The sequence below is a fragment of the Corapipo altera genome, unplaced genomic scaffold (assembly GCF_003945725.1).
Source record: "Corapipo altera isolate COAL_440 unplaced genomic scaffold, ASM394572v1 23b, whole genome shotgun sequence".
NCBI lineage: Eukaryota > Metazoa > Chordata > Aves > Passeriformes > Pipridae > Corapipo > Corapipo altera.
The window spans coordinates 16,468,281-16,492,470 of record NW_020884885.1 but is presented as its reverse complement, the minus strand read 5'-3'; the positions used below and the strand labels follow the sequence as shown (position 1 = coordinate 16,492,470).

General features: G+C 37.8%; 1 protein-coding gene across 4 annotated transcripts in view; it reads right to left on the bottom strand.

Annotated features, from left to right (window-relative positions):
* AP2A2 (adaptor related protein complex 2 subunit alpha 2) overlaps positions 1–24,190 on the bottom strand; it is a 48,612-nt gene that overhangs the window by 4,947 nt on the left and 19,475 nt on the right. Inside the window, exons 3-21 of one of the 4 annotated variants that reach the window (XM_027641965.1) lie at positions 20,906–21,048; positions 20,084–20,277; positions 18,032–18,161; positions 16,958–17,059; positions 15,363–15,471; positions 14,710–14,860; positions 14,109–14,277; positions 12,810–12,947; positions 11,328–11,510; positions 10,895–10,992; positions 10,488–10,719; positions 9,507–9,680; positions 7,364–7,527; positions 5,549–5,626; positions 4,567–4,649; positions 3,733–3,822; positions 2,777–2,900; positions 1,892–2,008; positions 1,643–1,712 (exon numbers count right to left, since the gene is read on the bottom strand). In XM_027641965.1, coding sequence (XP_027497766.1) covers positions 1,643–1,712; positions 1,892–2,008; positions 2,777–2,900; positions 3,733–3,822; positions 4,567–4,649; positions 5,549–5,626; positions 7,364–7,527; positions 9,507–9,680; positions 10,488–10,719; positions 10,895–10,992; positions 11,328–11,510; positions 12,810–12,947; positions 14,109–14,277; positions 14,710–14,860; positions 15,363–15,471; positions 16,958–17,059; positions 18,032–18,161; positions 20,084–20,277; positions 20,906–21,048 — 2,549 coding nt within the window. The remainder of the gene's footprint in view (positions 1–1,642; positions 1,713–1,891; positions 2,009–2,776; positions 2,901–3,732; positions 3,823–4,566; positions 4,650–5,548; positions 5,627–7,363; positions 7,528–9,506; positions 9,681–10,487; positions 10,720–10,894; positions 10,993–11,327; positions 11,511–12,809; positions 12,948–14,108; positions 14,278–14,709; positions 14,861–15,362; positions 15,472–16,957; positions 17,060–18,031; positions 18,162–20,083; positions 20,278–20,905; positions 21,049–24,190) is intronic. The other 3 variants (XM_027641966.1, XM_027641967.1, XM_027641968.1) reach the window with 3 other exon arrangements.

Sequence of the window (24,190 nt, the reverse complement as noted above, 5' to 3'; positions counted from 1 at the left end):
GGGACAGGGTACAGCCAGGACAGTTGACCCTAACTGACCAATGGGATATTCCAAACTACATGATGTCCTGGCTCAGCATATAAACCTGGGGAAGGAAGGAACAGGAGGATGTTCATAGTGATGGCATTTTCAGAGAATCACGGAATCATTAAGGTTGGAAAAGGCCTCCAAGATATTCAAGTCCACCCTTTGACTGAATACCACTATGCCCACTAAACCATATCACAAAGTGCCACATGCACTCATTTTTTGAACATTTCCAAGGATGGCGATTCCACTACTTCCTGTATTATGGTTTTATCTATCTTAATGTCCCTATGGTGCTTTTTTCTTATTTACTGCTTATTATTCCTCTCAGGCTTTATATTGTCCTTATAGCAAAACTTGAATTTTTCTAAGAGTACAAAAGCAAAGAAGTATTTCGTAGCTCAGATTATTTTTTAAGTAAATTTGCTTGAGCTCCAGATTTGCTGAATATGTCTGCAAATCAGGCTTGCAGTGTTCACTGTGTGTTTTTATGTGCTGCAATACTGAAAGGTTTCTCTGACTTTCTCAGGCATTCATTGAGAACAGACTGTACCATATCACAACCTTCACCCACAGCCAATGCTCCCATATACAGCACTAATCCTAGCAAGTAAAAACATGTCTCTGTGTAATAGTCTGACCTCAAAAGAAATCCTGCTCTGTTGTTAAAGCTGTTTCTGATGTGGTCCTGCACTTAGGTGCTGTGAAACAAATGCTGAGAGCACTGACCACTCAGCTCTTGCAGCTCCTCACCATCTGAACTCCAAGAGCAAGGAGGGAAGGAGGTTGGGTAATACTTTGGTTTCGTTTCTTTTCTTTTTCCTCTTAAATCTACTTCATTGCCAGAGCCTGGCTCTGAAGTGTGGAGGCAGAGGATGAGATCTAAAATCCTGTTTTAAACCTGCACTCTTACCAGTTGCTTTTAGTAGATTTTGGATCAGTGAAGACTATCACAGTTCTGCAACATCTGTCGGAAGTGCAAGGTGTTGATTGCAAAAAAAAAAAAAAAGCCAAGAAGACCAAGCCAGACATGATAAAACTGTGTATTGTTATGACAAAGTCAACTGCCATCAAAGAGCCTTATCAAGTTTGTTAGCACTGTGTATAACCTGCTACTGTAGCAAGCTATGGGAAATAATGGCAGTGCCTCTTACACATTTGAATACAGAACACCTTTCACCTCTTCAGTGGAGGTAAGACTTACATATATCATCTGTCATATATGCAGAAATACATATACCATCTGTCTCCCTTGCCAGTCAGAATAAATAAATTGTGTAGAGTCCATCTCTGGTCAACATTCTCAGTTTCCTATCTATGAAGTAATCTCTCCAAGTAACTGTTACACATGAGGGAGCCCTGCTGTCCTGGGGATGGTTGAACACCTGCCTGTCCGTGGGAAGCACTGAATTAATTCCTTGCTTTGCTTATGTGCATGGTTTTTGTTTTAGCTACTAACTGTCTTTATCTCAACCCACATGTTCTCTCACTTTTAACCTCCTTATTCTTTGCCCCATCCCATGGCTGTGTGGCACCTAGTTGCCAGCTGAGATTAAAACATGACATGCCACTAACCCCTTACACTATGAATTAAAAACACCACACTATCACCTACCTTTGCTTTTGTGATCTCTGCATCCATCGGGTGTTTTGCTTTGAAGATATTCTGTACTTCTTGTTTTGGACTGTAAGGCAAGGCAAGATAAACAAGTGTTATGTACAGCATTGTTCAACAGCAATTAATTCTGTTGGGAGAGCTTATAGTTTACAGGATTAAAGTATGAGGTACTGCACACATTCTCAATACACCTTTTTCTTCCCTTGGCCCACCACAAGAGCCCCAGGCCCAAGTACCAAGTCTTACTTGCTCAGTTGCTTCCAACGCTGAAAAAAGTCTTGGGAAGACATCTCTGTTGGCTGGAAAAACTTATTCAGTGTGATGGGTAATTTTACTGAAAGATTTTGAAATGTTCCACCATACCTGCATATGGAATAAAAAGAACACAATGTATATGGCAGTGTCAGCAGTCTCTCAGCATAAATCAACTAAGCAACAGAGGATGAACACTAAGGTCCAATTGCTTATGAATAAAATCCATCATATCCAGATGATATTTCTAATATAAAGTTTTAATCCACTGTTAAATAAATGTATTTGCTCTGCTTAGATGGCACACGAATTGGCCAAACTTTTAACAGGGATCTCTCAGTTTTAACATAGGTTGTTATCCTAGATATCACCCAAAGGAGTGAAAAATATATCCCTGTGAAAAAATACCAACAAAACCATTTTAGACTAGAATAACAGCATGTAGCCCAGGAATCAGGATTTTGTAAAGTTGAGCTGATGTTGAGTGGACAGAACAAGATTCTATTTTTGGCTGCATACATTTTCAGGCCAAGTCATTTGCAGAAATGTTCTTGGTTTCCAGAAGGGAGAAGTTACTGCGTATATTCCTGTCAAGATTTCTTAAGCAAACAGGAAGACTGCTGTTTTATACAGATAGCAGAAAGAGAAGTCATGGAGACATTTTATCAGTAGCTGCTTCTTGATTGTTCATTTGCTTGTTGTTTTTTTTAAACCACATTGTTCCAAGTAGCTTAAAGCTTAGTTAGATCAATTTTTCAAGTAAGTAGTCTACCCAAGAGAGCTTTGTGTGTCCAGATTCTACATTTCAGTCACAGGACCATGGCAAATTTAACATCTTTCATCTATTTAATTCACTAGCATTTGAATCCTTTGTTTTACCTGAACTGAATGTTCAGGATTGGAGCTTCCATGAAGTCTGACACACATTCGATGTTCACAACCTGTTGAACCTGTGCACCTCCATCCACTGTGGGGTCAACAGGTTTTGTCTGAAGATTCAGGCATAAAAATGTAGTTAAGGAAACAGATCAATGAATTGATAACTTAAACCCCAGCAAATCCTCCCATAAGCTATATGAGGAATTAGCACCACGTTCACTCATTCTCTACGTGCTACTGAACATTCAAAGCTCAATTCTTGTACAACAAAAAAGTTTGTGGGGTGGGTTTTTTTGGTTGGTTGTTGTTTTGGTTTTTTTTTTTTTTTCATACTTACATACAAGCAATAACTCCAACAATTCTCAATAATTTGGATACTCACTTAAAGATGCCCTTAAAAAGGTATGAAAGTACAGATTTAACAATAAAAACCACAGGACTGTTTTGAACATTACAGAGATACCTTGAGTCAAACACTGCTGATTACACAGTCTCCCAGAAATCCTAAATTTGCAATACCAAGCATTAAGCATGAGCCATAAATTAGGAGTTTATTTTGAAGTACCATCATCTTGATGTACGTGTATTCTTCTATCTCCACGTCACGTTTTAGGTTATCTGCTAATGCAGTACTTGAAGGACATGTCTCTCCCCTACCACTTACTTCATGACAGTGGAAAAAGCTACAGAGTTACATTAGATATTTATTCAGCTTATTTTCTCCTTATTTCAAGAGTAAAATTTGTGTTTATAACCAGAGCTTTAAGGAAAGAATCTTCAGTCCCTGCTGAAGACTTGTTGTTTCTACAAGAACTCTGGAAAGCTATCAGCAAGTTTCCCATTTCTTCATGTTTAAGGACACCATGTCTGGATCCAGCAGCTTTATTACAATTTTGTGCAACACAAACCATAAAACCCAAATAAAAACAGACATGTGCTACTGCATTTAAGGATATTTGACTGAAGGTCATCTGAGCAGATTACTGTTGGAGTAAAATTCAAGAACTGTGTTGATGTCTTATTACCATAGAATATGAACATACGTCCTAGAAAGAAAAGGATGAGACATCAGAATTTTAGGTACACTTAATCATATTGAACTGTTCATGTTTTAATTACCTACACTATCTTCTCTACCTTTAAAACAACTTTTAAGAACCAAGCATAGTTTATCTTACCAAGATATTCACAGTTCAAAACGAAATGATTTAGCCAAACCATTAGATCCCTCCCACAGTAGCTGTCACACAAGCAGTTAAATAATCAGTGGAAGTCTTCCAGTTGCTGCAGAATGTTACTTTTTATGTAAAGAAGCTACTATGCCACCAAGAGTTTTGCAGAAGGGGAGAAGCAAGCAATCCTAGTCCTGGCCTGTATTCAATTCCCAGCCCTTTCCTAGATACTTCCAGGATCTCATGCATTAAATCTGAAGTGTATTGTATCTCATACTAATACAATCAGCTATACTGTAAGATATAAAAATTGAGAAGAATCATTCTTTATAACCCGGGCTGTATCAGTCATACAACTAGGCAGCAAGAGCTGGAGTTTACAGTACCACTTAAAATTCCCATTTCATCTCAGCTACCAAAACAACCAAAAAATTTAAGGAAACAAGAGCCCACACGGAAGACAGGGATGCACAAACAGAGGGAGTCATAAGATCGCCTAGAACTATAATCACATTTTCCTCTTAAGCAGCTGAAAATTAAGTAAGTCTATCTGCAATATCATGCTGGCATTGAGATTGATAATGCAGACACCAAACCACTTGACCCAAAAGATCTTACCCAGGTTCTGCCGAAATTCAGATTTCAAGCCAATTTGTAGCAACTGATTTTCAAATAAGACTCCATTATTTTTACACACAAACCTAGGGGAAGAGAGGGAAAATGTGTTTTAAATTAAGCCACATTAAACAATATTTAGAACCACTAAATTCAGGGTTTACACAGAGGATGAAGATTGCGGTTAACCTAGAATGCATCAGTCTGTGAGAGAGGCCTTTGCAGAAAACTGCAGAGTTAGAAAAGACACTTTTACAACCAGAACCACCACTTGTAGGACACTAAAAGAACTGAAATTTTTATTTGATAGGATGTCTGAGAAACTAGGAAGGAAACCACAATATGCTATACACACACACACTGTCTAATAAAGGACCAGGCAACACTCTAGGATTTTTCTTATTAGTCTTGAGAACTTCTGAAACTCATTAGGTTGGTGCAGAATTGAAAAGTTTGAAGCTTTGACTGTTTAAACCTGAAAGAAAAAAGAATCCCTTGTTTTACCATTTCTGTATCACCCAAGTGAACTGAGAGCTGTACTTTTTCCATTTTGAGAGAGAAAGCCCATTATGCAGTGATTTCAGTCCTTTCTGTCACCCCTCACTTAAAAGCAGAAGAGGTGGTCAGCAAACATCTGCCTTTTGCATACAAGGCACTTAAAACACACTCCCAAATATCAGTACTTTTGACAAGTACTCTCGTGGGGTTTTTTTTATTTGCGAATAGTTGCAAAACTTAATAAACAACTGGCATTGCCTCATTTTAGAGCAGTGTGTGATAGCACTGACTTGTAAAGGCAACCTTAACCTGTGTATTCATGAGCCTGTCACAAAATCCACAGCATCCACAGAGGTGTTCTAGTCACAAGTCTGACAGTACATGTTTCTCTAGTTTTGCTGAGTTTTAAGTTAATGCACAATATAGTTTTGCTTTATAACTATATTCTGGAAATTGCCCAGCCTTGCAAGGTTTTAGTATTGCTTACTTGTGAAAAAGCTCATCAGCATCATGCACAGTATCAGCTGGTTCCTCAGAAACTACCTCAGATGAAGCCAGGTCAGGGCTAGTTCAGGCAGCAAAAAGGAAGAAAGGCAGTAGCGACAGAGATAGCAGGAGTTAGTAAAGACAGCTTAGTGCTTAGTTATTTCTTTTACCTCCTTCCTCAAAAATGGCACTGCTGAGTTTAATGCATGAAAAATTTATTAGCTGCCCTAGCTCAGTACACCTAGGAAGGTTTTAGGCATTAGGCAATGTTTTCCCCCACTTTTCTCCCCCATCCCACCCAGACTGTTAGAAAACAGAAATCCTTCATGAAGACAGGAGATAGCTGAAGGCGTTCAGTAGCTTAAATTTATACCTCTTAAAGAACCAAGTCCTTTTCAGTGTTTAATTGTGACAGTAAAAATGTTTTAGTTCAAAATCATAAAGGTAGCTGTATATTAACTACTACAAATGTGTGCATTGAAGCAGAGACCTCATCAACCTTAGCACCCCTTCTAATTACAGGTGCACAATCAGTTCCTAAAAACACACAAGTATTAAGCATAGGCAAGAATACACGGGCACACAGACAATGACTTACCCAAGTAACAGATTAGAAACAAAAGTGACAACAGCACTAAAAAGAGGCAGGAAACTGCAAAAAGCAACTTCTCAGTATCATTAGAGAAGCATTTCATCATCTACAGACAGACCAAGGAGTTGGGCAATGCTATACTTTCTTCTGCAGAAAGAGAAAACTCTTTTTAGGTAACATCTGCTTATGAAGCTACTAGTATTGGTTTCTTTTCTTATGCTTAAAAAAAAATAATGCATGAACAAGCTTGTGCAGCTTCCTAAAGTCTTGGTATTGTGTTGTAGGATCAAACACTGCTTATGACTTTCCAAGAGAAACACAGGATCAAATCTTAATCACTGCAAACCTGCAACAATGTATTGCCCAGTATAAAATTTTGATGAAAGAGTCAATGATCCAGGCAGATCAGTTTCCCTAATTATATCTTCTATATTAAGATGCATTGCAAATTTGTCATGTCAACATTCAAAATTTGGTCCTTGACAATAGTAATACATTCTTTGTCCAATAAGACAACTGATTTTAAAGACATTCTGTGATCTTGTGCTATTTATTCCCAAAATTTTAGCCAAATGACATTTGAGAGTAGCCCCAGTGGCTTTTAATACTAACAGGATTTAGAACACGTACCTACACTAGACTGGCTATTGTAATTAGAAAGACACTTGTATTAAATCCCCTATAAAAAAAAAAAAAGAAAACCACTTGTTCTTTATCCCCCTTTTCACACCCGCCTGTTAGACAGTAGCAGAGTAGTTTAAGTGTATCTTGAAATTCTGGGAAGCAGTATCTCTGGATATAATCCATCTCACTGTTTCAGTATCAGCTTGCCATAAATGGAGAGCCACAAGAAGACTTTAAGAAAATAAAATAAGAATAAATATATTCATATCAGGCCAGAAAACCCCCAAATTCAAGATGTATTGAGATGCAGAAGCAGTTTAATTTAACGAAGAAGCAAAACTAGCACGAAAACTAGACACTACTGTGTGGCCAATATCCTCGGGTTGGTTACAACAGACCCAGTTTTTCCATTAGCAGAGATATTCAATAACAACAGCACATCCAGCAGAGAGTTCAAGAACACCTCTCTTACTGAGAATGTACCACCCAGGAATGCATTCAACATGCTGAAACAAAACCAAAAGTTATTTATTTTTTTCCTTTAATCTTGTTTTAACAGACAAATTCTCCTTCAGATTCCTTTCAGGGTGACTTAATTACCTCGCAAAGTTGTCATCAGAACCAGGAGCAAGAGGCGCAACCGCAGAAGCTGAATCTGAAAATACATCCACCAGCAGGCTACCACTAGAGGAAGGTGGGGGAGCTGAATTGGTGATAGGGGCAGCACCCAGACCCAGCAGATCCGCCGATGGAGAAGGAGTAGACTAAGGAAGACAAGACACTTCGGTGTTACACTGCAGCAAAACTGAAACAAAGCTGTTTCTTTTGCACAGACAAGTAAGCTACGGCAAAGTGCCCCAAATCAAGGTTCAAACAGATGTAAATGGGTTCACGAATGCAGTTATTAGGTTATATTTCAACTTAAGGTCATTTACAGATGTGGTTTTCTTTTTTTCCTTTGAAGAGAGTTATGTCCATCTAAATGTTAAATAAAAAAACAAAACCAAAATTCATCTGTCTAGAATCTGATTCTGCAGAAGAAAGATGACAAAGATGACAAAGTGTTTCCTCCCCTCTCTTCTCCCTTCTTAGTTTCAAGGGAAATTAAGTACTGTAGGGAACAAAGTTCAAATTTGTTGCTTTTCTTTCATGAAGAATCCAGCAAGAAAGGCAGCGGCTTTTACACAAATCTAAATCGAAGGTCATCACAGCATCTTTAAAATTGACTATCTGTTTAATCCTGGGTTTTTGAAGCTTGGCAAACCTTAGAATGAATGTAAAACCTAATCAGCAAAAAAAGCAGAGCCTGTAGCCAGTTCAAGCTGCAAACACTGAAGGAAGAGGCAAGACCTTTAAAGTATTTTTTTCTCAAACAGAACAAATCAGGTAGCCAGGACACAGTTGTGGAACAGAGGCTGCATATATGTGTCCAAGTTGCATGCAAGAACAAAGCATAGACTGTTAATCAAAATGTTCATGTTTTAGACATTAGCAGCTTACAATATGCCAGGCAATCTGAAGATAAGTCATGAGATTCATTTGGATTGAAACGGAAATCTTATGTTTGTAAGCCAACTCAAAGTTATCGTATACTCCAAAGACTGAAGTTGATGCAGTATAATGAAAAATTCCCTGGTAAAAAATTTTCAGAAGCCAATTATTAATAATTACTGAAAACAAACAGTTGGAGCTCATATTTGCAATGTTTCTGGTATCTAAACCAGGGTTACACCAAAGCCACTAATGAAGGTAACACAGTGCAGATTGTTACATGCCTGCAACCCATAAAGTGAAGCTCATAAAACATAATGCAATATTAACTGCCAGTCATCCCAGTCAATTTGGCATGCAAAGAAACCTTGGCAAGTTTTTGCTGGAAAGAAATTTCTGTCCAATCAAAAATGTTGCACTTGGAGTATCTACTTTTATATACTACAGTGACTAAGTATTATGCTCTAACAAACTGGGCAGGGAGCATGCTACAATATTTCCTTCTCTTAGATAATCTTCTACCGTATCTTAAATGTAATTACAAGTTATGTTAGGTATTAGAACCAGAAAGAAGTATTAGATAATGGGAAAAATTGATCCTACCAGCTTTAATTGACAATAAAATGAGAAGTTTCAGCTCAGAAGAAAAAAAACAACTGTGGTCTTGTCTATCATAACTGAACTCAAGTATTACTGTCAAATAAACAGTAACAACATTACATTGATTTAGGGACATTCCTGTAAAATCGAGTGTTTTCCACTTCTAGTAGAAACAGTAACAACCCAAACCAAGATGCAAAATAACACGTTGGACATTTTATGTCCACAGAACAGCTGATACTTTGAAATTCAAGTTAACTCCTTTCAAATATTACTTTTATAATTTAATAATATAATTTAATAGTAAAATCTAATAAGAGTTTAATTTTATAATCTCACCTTCACTGCAATTTCACCAGCAAGTAAATTCCCATTTCTAAGTTTACAGTAATACTATTCAAATATCGATGTAAAAGGGATTTTTTTAGGCTCAGACAGTTTGTCCCCATTTATGAAAGATTTCCAAAGGAAAACTGCATCCAAGCATGCAGTGGGGGAAAGCAGCTGTGCATTCCCCTGCTTTATAACAAACACCCATAGTCTTAAGTTCGAGATGAGAAGTTGTAAATGCCTAAAAAGCCACTTGAAGGAAAACATTCTTTTCTCACTTGCACACCATCTAAATCAGTGAAATAACAGTTTTTAAACTCACAACAGCACTGGCATTGACAGAGGCAGGTTCAGCACTTCCATTCATATCAGAGCTCCTCTCCTTTTTGATCTCTTCAAGGTCAGTAACTGTGCCCGGGCCTTTCTTCTTCTTGAGTTTAGCCAAAATAGAAGATTCTCTCTCTGGAAAGGGAGGCATTTCTTCCAACACTGTAGCCTTATCACAAAAAAGAGGTATTAGTTAAACTTAAGACAAAAAGTCAAACCAGTTTCTGAATCTTTGAAGAGATACACCCTTATAGATTGCATAAGGCAAAAGCAGAAATAATTACCCACAGAGAAAATTACTATTCAGTTTATTGTACAGTGACAGATTGACTGCTTTTTAAAAAAAATAAAATATTTAAAACTTTCAGAAGTCCTCCCAAAGCAGCTGGTTAAGAGAACAGGAGCATATCACTTCTCTGAAACACTGATATTAAATTAAAAATTAAAATTAAAAAAATTAGATCACAGGAGATCTAATGGTCTTTAAGTCAAGCAGACCTAGACTAGATCCTTGAGTAATCTCTGTGGTTTTACTCAGACCTAAGCATTTATTAACTTCAGTCAAAACTAAATCTGCTATGCTCTGGTCAGACCTGAGAGCCCCAGGTTAAATCACTGAACTTCTAGAGACAAAAAATTACACTTTTCCTGACAACCATCAAGTAAAGTCCTCAAAGCAAAGCCCTTTGTTATCTGAATACTGTAGGACCCTGTATTATGCCAACTTTCACTAGCTTCTCAGCTCCAGACTAACATATTTTAAAGGTCGCTTATCTCGTTAAAGCAACAACAACTTTTAATTTAGCTCTAAATTAATGATCACTGCAGCAGAATTAGGTAGACTAAAAGAATCAGCACCCACATTGTAGATCCTTAATCCTGCATTAAGATTTCTGATCAATCAGGTAAGGTTTAGTGGAGTTAACTTGTTGACAGAAGAGTTCTGCATAAAAAATAAAATAATCTTTATACCTACCAATATATCAGTACTAGCAATAGTACTGAGCCTCAAATACTCAACAGCTCTCTGCTGCAGCTCAACATCAGCATTCTTTAGCTGACTGTCACTGCGTAAAACATCTTGAATTGTAGTTTTGATTTCTGGAAACAGGTTCACAAACTTGATGTAGGTAGACAGAAGCAGAGCTCGAGTAGGAACGCTACACAGATGAAACTTGGAATGTAGCAAGTTGAACTGGATGAGAGGACTTAAAAATGGGAAGAAAAATAATTTGTTCAGTTTTTGTAGACATGATAACCCTTATTAATGCATTACTAAGAGCTGAATCATTTGTTAACTAGTTTTTAGGAATGTTAAATAGATATCAGATTCTCTACAGAAAGCATTACTACTTCAATTCAGTATTTTACAAGGTGTTTTACCTTGATCTTGGATCACCTGCTATCAGATTTCCAAACTCTCCCAAGATGTAGCCACCTACTTTTACAAGATTCTCATGGCATGCTGGAGCTTGAAGGGCCTGTAGGAACATATCAATAGTAATCAATCTGTAACGTATGAAAAAAGATCTTTTCTGTCACTTCCATTTCCAGTTTCCTTGTCTACTTTCCTGAAAGACCAGACCATGGGTCCAGGTACTATAGAGCACTCAAGATAAAAGCATGACAGGTGGTATGACTTCACAGAAGACTCTCTAACCTAAGTTATACTTGCTTAAGAGCACTCTTAGGCTCTTCTAGCAGTACTGTGGACTTTTGAGGACAAACAGCTACCTCAGTTTCCCCTGTTATATCACATGGTGTTCACTTAATTCCTATCTCATTTTGAAAGTGAATTGAAAACAGTTATTCTCACCTCAAAAACAGTCTTTGCTGCATATCCTTGAACATCATCCCTGTTGATCACAATCTGAATAACTCGATACCACACTTCTTCACTGACATAGTCACCAGCAATGCGAATCAGATTCAAGATTGTATCCACATACCAGGTATAATCCACTGCATACTTCTCAGCTAGAATTGCAACCTTCAGAACCTAAATGCACAGAAGAGAATACAGAAGGTTTCTTAGCTTCTGCTGTAAGTTGTGCATTAAGATTTACTTTCATATACACCTAGTGGCACTCCACGGTAGCCTAGAAGTCTCATTTTCAGATGTATCAGCTTGTTCACTTGTTCCCTCAGTTAAGGTAAAAGATGAACATTGAAATGCTGTGCCAGAACACAGCAGTTGCCAGGTACATAGAGTTTTCCCATAATGCATTTAAGTATGTTGTATCTTTGCCTTTTGAACTGTGTACCTAAGTGATCAAGAGCAATTTATTGAACATTTTTTGTTTGCTATACCATCTAAACCATCACTGAGACAGGATCAAGCAGGAAATTGGAAACCTCTTAAAACAAACAAAAAAAAGAAAGGTAAAAGGTGGAAACTCAAGCTAGCAGAGACAAATCAGAGTCACCAAAGTATAGCAGACTTTTTCAGGTCATACTCAGATTCCTACATCCTGAAGCAAACAATCAGCTTAGGAGAAGACCTCCACATAATTTATTATCAGTTATATTTACTACTCTTAAAAGAACAGGTCAGTATAAAGGAACAGAATGAAATTCATGTTATCTGCCCAGACAGCAGACATTGTCAACAGCAACCAGACAGCACAAGAGGTAAATCAACTAACATTGTATTCCATATACACTTCTCCAATCAAGAAACCTCAGCACCTAACTAAGCTAAATAACTACTGTAAGTACAAGCCTTGGCTACCATCCTAGGAAGGTCATTAAGTGAGTATTTCAACTTCTACATTTTTATCCCACTGGTAGGAAGGAGATAAGGCCTCTCTTTTAGCAGATTATAAGGTATTGCTTTTGGGAACCCTTAGGCAGAATGTTCTCACAGCATACATAGTATAAAATTCTACCTACAAATAAACATGTACTACACTAATATTTGAAGCTATTGAACAGTTGACTAGAGTAGGACCCAACCCTCAGATTTAGAGACTGTTTGCTCAGGATTGATAAAATTCACTTTGCTTTTTATATGCAGTGTCCTGAAAGCAAGATCAGTTTTTAAAATTCTTAGTTTTCAAGGTTCTCCCCTGGTCCCCTTTCCCATTAGTTTAACCTAAATTAAGAACACTCTTGGCTATTAGATTACAAACCTAGGGAATTTTTGTTTGTTTCTTTTGGTAGTTTTGTCTGTGGATTTTTTTAAAGCCACCATGAAAAATTATCTCTATCACAGACTATGCAGCATCCTTATCAATAAATGATACTTATGGTACCAAAGCCAGCTATGAAAAAAATAAGGAAAACACCAATAGCTCACAATTTCTTCTCTAATGGAATAATCAGCGGTCTCCAGGTAATTCAGCATTTCAGCCACAATCTGCTGGGCATTGCTTCGGTCACACATTGCATACAGAAGATCTACAGCTCTCTGTCGTACACTTACATCTCTTTCAGTCTGCAAAAGGACACAGTGAAAGGTCAAGGTGATTTCTTTTTTATTTGGAAAGTACATGCAGCTTAAGAGATGGAACTTACTACAATCCACAGTCAAATTTAAACCAAGTGTATTTTTATCATCTTGCAGATTATGAATGAACTCACATATACCCTTCACATAAGCTATGAGTTTCTCATTCTGTTCTCAGTTTCTGCCACCTAGAAAGAGGTCACTGGAGTCTCAGAACTTTCTGCTTTTAGATAACACCACAAGAATTCAAATTATGAGGTTTTGTTTCTGTAGCATACATATTCAGATCTGTGAGGGTGCTCAAAGAATGGAGGAGTTTGTATAGAACACTCCAGTATTACCCTAAGTAGGGTGAGCTTGTGGTCCACTATGCACTAATCAGCACCACTGGCCATAGATGCACCAGTAATTGGTTGATACTGTTAAATTGTTACCAGGCCAATGGGACAGTAGCTACCTGCAGGTTTATGTCAGGCATGCCTTGTAACAACAGAAGCCCAGCTAGAACAGATATGTACACTGAAGTTAGACAAATGTATTATTAGACATTAATACAATTCCAAGCATGAGCTTGGAATAAAACAATGCTTTTAAAAACCCAGGTGTCCAAGTAAATTTATACACAAATCAGTTTTACTCTTTTGACTTGTGCTTTGCAACATAAACATGGCCTGGGAACATGTCTTTCTGGTTGATTGTCTTTACAATTCTGCAGTGGAACCTGATCTGCTCTTCTGCTTCTCATAAACTACTCCATTGAAGGAACAGTGTCCAATACCAGCAAGACAGTAACAAAACTGTCTCCCCAGCATTCTCAGTTTTGAAATTCCACATTTTTAAGAATTATTCATCCTCAGTCTACAGCTTAAGCAGACACCATAGTGTTACAGGGGACATAGCTACAAGTATCATATTCACCAGCAAGGTGCAGAAATAAACTGCAGCTGACCTCTAATTGCCAGCACAGCACGATTTTGCTGGATCGAAGAAAAAAACTCGAGTAGACTTTGAGAATAACTCGTTTGGTCCCCAAGTATTATAACCTTAATTGGGGATGGGGAGATAGGTTACTTGGGGCAGCGCAGGAGAGGGTATTGAGGCAGAGGACAAGACAACACTCAAAACCAGATCACACACTTAAATATTTACCTTCAATGCATTGATAACTGTTTCTATGTGTGTTTTCACAGCCTCATGTGAGAATTCAGAGCTGGCAAGCGTGCACATGCTTTCCAGTGCTAGGTAACGCAAATTAGTTTCTCGGTGCTGCAAGAACTGACCTAGCTGGTTACAGGCACGGACTAGTAGATTTGGCTCACTGCACAGAACAGGAGAGAAAGTGAAAGGGTTAAAAGCAATAGGTTTGAGAACACTCAATACAGAATACTATTTTTGCAGTGGAAATTTCTTAAAATGCTTCAAAGTGTCTGCTAGAATGCTTTGCTAGTGAAATGAAAATTCAGACACTGTGAGCAAATAATCTGTGGGATTAGAGCACTGGGGTCAATACAAAACACCAAATAAAGAAGCGGCAAAAACCAAAGCAATAAAAAATATGCTGACAGCAACATAGTTCATTAATACTGTTCAATTCAACTACTGTAGTTGTCTTCCAATCTAGCAAGTAACTTCATATTCTGTTCTCCTCCCCTTCCTCCCCCAGTAAAATTCGATTTACTGCTGAAAACAAAGTCACAGGTTTTCATTTCAAAAAACCCCCTCTCATAACAGAAGTGTTCTCACAGCTCACCTGTCATGATGTATAATTAAGCTTATTGCCTCAAACAGGACAGCATTCTTCGCATTTGAGTGTTGTACTTTTTTTGACTTTGGTGGCTCCTGTGCTTTGTTAAGAATAGTTTCCAGGCATTCTGTTAGACGGCCACGTACCGCAGGGTCTTCTGGAGAAGAACAAGCCGTTGGACAACTTCATTTTGCTCAAAACCCTAATCTCAACCTTAGGCCTTTCCCCTTGCTAAGTCTGAATAAACTCAAGTATTCTGATACATTAGAAACGTTTACCCTCCCTCAATATACAGTTGGCAAAAGAATTCTAAGCAACAGTTCTATCTGGGTGAGAACAAAAGCCAGATACAATCTGCACTGTAATATATTTCAAGGCTTTAATATAGTTGATAACATTAAAGAATGTTTAAAACGGAAATTGCCACTAGTTTGGAAAATGTCACTGGTTTGACATTTTGTTAAAATTAAAAACAACATAATTCAAAAGGCCATGTAGCTTAGAGCTATCTGAAACACTCAAGAATAAAAACCTCAGCATCCTTGTCTTAAGACAATGTCTTTGCACTCCAAGTTACGGTATAATGCTGCAGCAGAGTAACTCTTTGGAGTCAGTGTACTGCATAAGAGAGCTGGCCACTGCTGTGATTTGTGCATTACCTGGAGGGGGATAGCACTGTAACAGCCTCAGAAGTTTCACAGATAGCCAAGGAGCAGGAACAAAGTAGTATGTGTAGTCCTGAAGATCTGTTGATGCAGAAGTTACAATCTGTAAAATAAATAGCCAGTATGTCAGCTATTGAAGTGATCCACAATCATTAGAAGAAGCCAAAGAACACTGTAGTTCACCTCTGACAGAGGCCTGCAAAACTGCACTAGCAATGTTTAATTCAGTAGTTTAATTAGGTGCAAGTTTTCATACTATGAGTATACCATAGGAAACCCTAGTAATAGAAATTCAGTTTTACAGATACAGCAGTCTAGGAAGTTTCTTCCTGAAAGCACACTTGCTTTTCTTAGGCATGAAGATGACCATCTTGTTACATCAGAACAGTTAACTAGAAGCTTGACTTTCTTTGCATCAGCAATTCAAAGACAGATTCAGCCAACAGAAGGCAGTCTGGTGGCTGCTTGTAGGTGAGCTGGGAATTCAAGTGTAGGATGCTATGACAGACTGAACTAAAGAAAGACCGACTAACACCTTCAATAATATCCATACACCAAAGCAAAAAGGAGATGGCTTTCACAAAAGAGGCTTACATGCATAATAAAATGTCATAAGGATTAGACAGACTAGGTTACACAGGGAGCACCTCTCTCCATAGATTTCTTTTCCCTCTTTAATTCTAGGGTAAGCATGAGTTTGGCATTAGCTTTGCTGGGAATAATTCTACCTTATTCTTGCTGCTCAATAATAGAACAGCTATGCACTTCCCTCAGCACTCCCTTGCTTTTAAGTATTAGACAAAATCTTCATATTTGAAAAGAAATTAAATTTCTTTAAACTACAAGTAATTTTGGGATATAAGGCTACATAAATCTGGGTCTAAAATACATTTCTGAAGTAGCATCTTCACATCTTCCACACCTTCTAAAAATAAAGAAAACAAACCAACAAAAAACCCCCAAAACAGTAACATCAGTTTTCCAGCAAGGAGATGCTAACTTACAGACATGCCCCTCCACTCTTCTCTGCACCTCCTGCCCCTGCTTAACCCCCTATACCCATTTAAAGAATATCAAATGCTTATGATTATTAACCTAGCAGCAGCTCAAAAGAATAGGGAATAGGAAGGCAACTCATGTTGTTAGAAGCTTAGATAAAGTTCAAGCTACAGTCTGTATTTTTGAGGGGTTTGTGCAGAAGTCTGTAGAATCGGTATTTGATCCAGCTACTCTTTGGTGTTTACAGTAACAAAGTGAGGATTAAGCTTAACTGCATCATGAGGATCCTTTCAAACACAAGTCACTGAGAGAGACAGAAAGACACCTTTTTGCTACATAGACTTGGAGCATAGCAGGGGTTACACCAACAAAGTTTGGGCAAGCCAAGACAGCTTTCTGTCCAGGTAAGCAAGAAGTGTTAAAAGACGTTAGGTGAACCAGCTACATGAAGTGACACTGAATCATCTTCACATTTAACGCTACACTAAACTAATCTGACTCTACAAAGCTCAACAGTCAGCTAACGTGATTTAGAAAGCTGAGTAAATTAATCAACAGTGAAGAATTATCAAGGTTATCATAGGACTCACTCTGCTTAATCTAGACACTGCCAAGGAGACTGAAGTCTTAAACTCTTCTGGGTTCTTCTGTGCCAAAGTGGTGATCAGGCTTGTAGCTGCAGTTACCACACCCTAGAAAAAAAACACACCAGCGAAGCAACACAATTAAATTTTGTATCAGTTTAAGGTGCTACCATTAACACTTTTCATTTCAACTGCTTTTTAAGAATCAACAAAACTAAGTTTATCCCCCTGACAAAGCCCTGCATTGAAAAGCCTTTTATTTGGCTAGCAGCTACACTAATTCCACACCTGCAGAATCCAACATGATACTGCCACGCTTGCAGAGCATTTTATGCTATTTTTGTGTTAGTTTTGTCTCATATTTGGATAGTACATCTAAAATAAGAGAGCTGTATTAAAATAAAGCCTGGACACAAATTGTCTTGTTTTACAAGAGAAGTGTGAGCAGAAGTAAGATGCTGCAGATTCATCCAGGAAAAAATTCTCACAACCCAACATAACAGAGGACTTTGTATAACACAAACATTTTATATTACTGAAGACTAAAACTCTCATTACTGTTGAAGTATGGGTCTTATTAGCCTTACTTCCATAAAGTAACTAGACTGGGGAAAAAAACTCAGTGTCTTTTATCTAGAACAATGGGTCTTTTGAACCAACAAGGTGAGAATGACAACATGAACACCACAGGACAAGAAGTCCAAGCACAGACAAATCAAGTCTTCCATCTTTAGTGCAAGTCTAATCTTAAAAGGCCTAGGAAAATTAGTATTACACCTATACAGTATGACTTGGTATGACAAGAATAATTTATTTATAGCCAGAGCAAAAGAAGAACTTGTGCATACCATTCTTCTATTCCAAGAAAAAGGCAAACAAAGGTTTGTTAAAAATGAATATACACAGCAACTAAAAAAGGACAAAAACTCCCTCCATTTTCTTCCCAAAGCCTGAAGAAAACAGCAACCCACTTGCTTGAAAGGGTCAAGAAGAAATAAATGGTGCATTTAACAGCAGATGTTACATAATTCTCACAATTCATACACACTAGGCCTGAGAAGCACAATGAAGCTGATTTACCAAGTGCTGGTCATTGAGGAGATGCACCACCCTGGATGTCCAGTCTCCCATGGGAACAAGGTCAGGAGAAGTTCTATACAAACGCAGCAAGCATAAAGCAGCACTTTGCTTCACACTATCCATAGTGTCTCTGCAAGACAAATATGGATTTAAAATACAGTGGTTCAGTCACAGCACTACCTGCTGGACAGCATTATGCCAATCTTCAAACTGACTCAGCATCCCTGCCCAGGTCACATCTTTTCAACAGAAGCTGAAACAGAAGTTCACTAAATTCTTCCTATGTTCAAGTATTTGTTCTTAATTTAATCCAGTAAATTTAACTGGTCAAGTTTTCAACCATTACAAGTGTCTAGTAGCCTCTACAATTATTTGTTACAACTTCAAGTGATATTTCACATCTTTTGATCAGAATTGAAAGTTTATCTCATCTAATCACCAGAAAAAACTTCTTCCAGACTGACCCAAGTCAAACAGTTAAGGTACACTGTGTTATGAATGCTACCAAAGCTGGATCTCCTGTATAGAAGATACAAATAGGTCCTGTATATCAGATTCAAATAATTAACTACTCCACAGCTTCAGTACCTATATCTAGCATCCAAGTCTGCTACCAGCAAGCATGCAAACCACAAATCTACTCACCTCGCCATCTCTGCTGCTGGCACAGAAACAGACTATTTTAAGAGCAGCATGCTAATATTCTAGTTCAGTGAACTCCCTGTCACAAAGTAGACAATTAAGCATTTTGTGTGCAGCACAAACAACAGCTGTAAAATGTACAGAGCATTACCACTAAAAGTTTTAAGAGCCCGGTTTACAGTGTGCAATCCTGATTAAATGTTTAGAAACCTCCACATCCCCAAAAATTCAGCCCACCTATATTCTTCATAAATTCATCACTTTTCCATGAGATCAAATTGTACCTGAGTTAAAAACCACAAAACAAAACAAACCCACAAACCTATTCCTCCCCTGCTTCCAATTTATACTCAAGCCAAGAGAGCTACACTGAAGCTGCAAATGTAACTGAAAACGCTCGTTCTGCACAGGTCACTTAGACAGGACATGTACACATATGTATTTAATATATATTATCTTGGAAATGCAGAAGGAATGAGATCTTGAAGAACATAAACAGAGCTACAAGTCTAAGTTCAAATAAGTCTGAACTGAAGGTGCCGTGCTCTGTCTGCAGTTGGTGACCTTAAGTGAAATTTTTGGAACTTTTTAAGGTTATCTTATTAAAACCCATGACTCATCCCTGCAGTGTTGTCTCCACTGTGCTACATGGAGAATAGCATCTGGCAAGGGCAGTGCTTGACATTTAGAGTATTAATACAGTTCTTATGCTACATGTCACCTTTTATATTAATTTAAGACATTAAGTTTGTTATAAAACAAGATCTATGCATATTCTAAAATATTTCATATCCATAAGAGTCTAAATGCACTGTTTACACTTTTAAGTTTCAATAAATACATTAGCCCTAGAATCACAAGTTTGACTTCACATTTACTTAACTACAGTTTCAGACGTTTGCCAGGTCTGTTTAGAAACCTCTAGCTAGTTACACAAATTGCTGTTTACATGGCTAGCAGAGGAAGCAAGAAAGCCCACAAACCAATAATGTGTTCCTTATGAAGTCAGTACATTTAAATAAGAGCTTCAGTTTATAAAAAAAATTGTAGTATAAACATCTATTCAGGTTCACTTATTTCTTTCTTTCATCAGGAGAGGCAACGAAACTAAAACACACATTTCAGGGGTGTTTATTACCACACATTTATACAGAACAAAAACCAGATCACAACAAAGCTGCAAAAGCCTATTCAAGATACCGACAGTCTTAATTTCCATGTATTTCTACACACCTACAAGCAACTCCATACTCAGTTAAGTCAAAGTACCTGCAGCCACTGGGAACTCTCACTCTGCTGTAAGCCCAGGGCTGTATAGCTCTAAGCATGTTAGATTAAGCTGCTGCAATGCAACTGAGTTGCTGAAAAGGTTTATTGGTCTTGTACTTGAGAGAAGCATCTCATACTCACCCAGCCACAAGTATTTTTGGAATTTCTCCAGCAAATGCTTCTGCCATCTCCCTGCTGCCCACGTTAGCAATACAATGCAGAGCAAGCCCCATGAAGGTGGGGTTTCGGCTGGCCAGGTCATTCTTGATTGCATTGTTTATTAAACGGATCAGCTCACTGTTGGAGTTCACTAGGACAGAGATGAAGAGATATCCCTGGGAGTCAGAAAAAAGCAAAACGAAAATTTATTTTAGTTGACTTAAATTCTGCTTTCTGTTAATGACACAGGTCATTCTTCGAGACATACAGTTCTCCTCCAATACTGTATGGGCAGAAACAAAAATTTAGATAGAGCAAAGGTTAGAAAGATTAAGTAAACAAAAATTTAAGTTTAGCGTTACCCTAATTTATCTGGTTTTAAATGTTTCATTAGTCTATTTCAGCTTACACTCAAAACATCATTTTAGATGAATGGGGGCAAATCAAGAATTCAGTTTATTATTCAGACACTAGAATGTTACACACATCTGATAAACACAACCTTACCTAGGAAGACAGAAAGAAATATTCTGAAAATTAAAAGTTTATTTACCTTTTAATGCAAGAGTCAAGGCAGTTTCTTAACAAGAGTAATAATTTTATGCAGAGCACACATTTTAGCTTTTGCAATTAGTTCAGGGCTCCCTGGGCGCAAAAGTGTTTAGATTTCAGAATCACTGCCAGAGCCAAAATAAGGTTTTAAGCCAGTGCAGGAGGAATGAAGCAAAGTCCTCTACAGACTCTAGAGCTGAGGCAGGATATTAGACAGACCAGCTTATCTTTCATAGAGCCCAAGTTACTCACAATCTGTTTCTCTGTATATCTATTGGAACTGAGCAGGTTTACAGCCTCCATGTGACCAAAGTCAATGTCATGGCCCAGAAGAAAGATGAAAAGCAGTTTGCAGACATATTTTTTCTTGCTGTAACCATCCAGAGCCTTGTCACCTGAAAAGTAAGGAAATAAACAACAATTAAGCCTATGTTATGCCTATACTTGGTTCTACCCCCTCCTCAGTGGAAGTGAGGAACCTCATCCTATCTTACAGCAACAAGACTTACATTTGCACCTAGTAATTAACATTGGTATTTAATTCCATATGTATTGCCCCACAGAAGAGGGACAAATTGAGGGTTCAGCTACTGCAGTACTTGAATTTCACAAATTTAAAATTTATTTCAGCTGTTATTCACCCTACAGTGAACAAAATGCTAAATACATTTCTTTATCTTCAATCTAAAGGACTATAAGTCTTTATATAATTTTGTGCTAAACAGATTCAAGTTACTACAAATCATCATCATCAGATATCAGACAATCAAACAACTTGTGGGTTTTAAAAAAATTATTCCCAGTCACAGAACACAGGTAGCCAAAAACCTGAAGATTCTTTTGTTAATTACATTTACCATTCATTATCTATATCCTAAAGAATGGTCATTAAATAATGCTATCAGCTGGTCCCTGAATTATCCTGCAGCATCCTTAAAGTATGATCTTATTAGAGGCAGTGCATATATGTTTGCTCAGGTGAGATTTTGCTGTTTCTCTTAAGAACAGCTATGCCTTTCAGACACATGTTCTCTTCTTAAACCAATTATCAAACCTTTATTGCAGTAACAGGTCTTGATGCATGTTCTCAAGTGCACCACTGTAGAGAATTCAGCAGCAACAAAAAACCCCCAGCAAGTTGTTTTAGAAAGACAGAGTGACAGATGTAAATCTCAAAGAAATGAAATAACCATGAGAACTTTAAAGTGTTTGTAGATTGCAAGTATTTCCAGGTGTTTCAGTTTTAGAAGAAGAATGCACCCTAAAGAGGTTTGGCCTTACATTGCAGAACTGCTGTATTTTAGAAGCTTGTAAAAGTGACATGGAGCAGTAGAGCTCACAGTTAGTCAGGCAGATCACTGCTTTTCCAGAAGGAAAGAACTGCACAGGAACATACACTGTCTGCATTACATTCTCTCCCTACCTCAAATCAGGAGATAAAAGAATACCCAGTAAATTAGTAAAGCCTGAATGCTAGAGCTGAGTCAGGGTAGCAAACTTTTGATAGATGCTGCTGCCTAAAAGGCTGTATAAGCTCCTTAGCCTCAGCATTCTGGGCCCAGAATAACTGGTCTGTCACATCAATGTGTATTCCTTAGCAATGGGCAAGTTCAGCCAGAACAGCACTGCATACAATAAAGCTTCCATAAGATATCCCTTACTCATCATCTTTGCAAATAAAAGCTCTGTCAGGATCTTTTTCTAAAACTTCAGATTTATGTAATAGGCAGTTAAATATATAATAATCTTAATAGTACAGAAGTTTTTCCTTCTTCCTACTCATCCACTGATACAGAGGGATGCTAAATTTCTCATGCAACATGAATCTACAGTTCCCACAGATTTCATACTACATTCAGTGATTTTTTTTTTTTAACTGGCACAGACAGTGTATCAGTTGCCAACAAAAAGCTTCACCTTAAAGCTATTTTTATGCTGTGCAAAGAGAAGTTGTCTTCAGGTCTGTACTATGGAAGCCAATATATGTCACATTTTACTTAGATACAGGCAGCAGCATTACTGAAGATACCCATAACAGTGAAATCCTGCTACATTGGATCCTGTCAAGATCCTCTGACCACAGCCAGCTCTGCAGAAAGATGCTCAAAGACATGTTTTCTTCAAGTGGCATTCACAGTTTGCTGCCATAAGGCTATTTTCCTGCTGACTCAGCAAACCCATGTAAGGCATTTTGCCTTACTAGACATCGGAATTACTATTGGAAGAAGCAGAGTGAAACATCCAGGGTAGAAGGGTTTTTTTTCCTTTTTTGGAAGCAATATGGCCAGAGGAAAGAGCAGATATTCAACAATGTCTGCCTACCTGCTGTGGCCTTCAAACTATGGCTTAAGCAGCAAAGGAATAAAGTATTCTGTATTTATAACAAATACTTCCTGCTATCCTATTTTCCCAAATGGCACTCAAGAGCAGAAGTTCTTCCTATCCCATCATGATAGGGAGATGCAGATCAAAGATACCTTTCCTTAGGAGAAGCAAGGAAAAAAAACCAAACAAAACCCCATAGGAAAAAGTAGTGACAGTTTTCTAACATTTTTTTTCAGCTGCTTAGGGTTTTATATAACTCAGCAACAAAAAACATACCAAATCATGATGAGAGTGGCCAAGTCTACATAACTGAGGACTTACTATGGTATTGGAAGGCATTAATATCATTAGTTGCTTCTCTGAGATAGGCAACAGAAAGTAACTTTTACAGGAACTTTACCAGAAGTGAAAACACCCCAACCAGTCTCCAAGACCAAGTTCCCAGCAGGCTGAGAGGTTGAACTACAGCTGCCCATTAGTGTACAATGCACCAGCAACATACAGATGTCACAAGTATAAAACTCAATCTCTTTATCTTCTCAAATTACTCTGGTGTTGACTTTGTGAGACCAGAAGAGAAGCAGGCATACAGAATACTGGAACCCAACTGTTTAATGAAGAACATCAGCAGATGAAAGGACAAACCACATCAACTTTCACAACAAACTATTTGTCATGGTTTGGAAATTCCTTTTAGGTTTAGGACACAGTTATTTAAAGTATTATATCATTCCAAGACAACAGTATTTTAAGAGCTCAGATTAGGAAGGTCTTTGGATCTTGGGATATTTGAAGAATTTTTGATGGAAGCTATGCCAGGCAATTAAACTCAAAACTCAAGCACCACTTGACTAGAAAGCAGTTTCCTTCTCCACCATGGGGTATCAAAGAACAATACTGTAAAGTCAGTACCTGAAACAACAATTCAGATAACAGAAAAAATAGTACACTGACTGCTTCAAAATCTTCTGTCCTTGTATACAGCACTGAAGGCAGTGTGACAGTTCTCAATAACATGCAAGCTTATGAACTAAGCCAAATAATTACTAGAGTTCTTCAAAGTGTTATTAGTTCCCTGCAATAACAGAACAGTCTCTTTTAAGATTTTATTATTTAATTATCTGAGCAATTTGAAAAAAGAGCGGTGCAGTCAAAGATCTCACAGTAATTGTCTAACTCCAACTGTGTTTTGAAGAAGTCTGTGATTCAGAT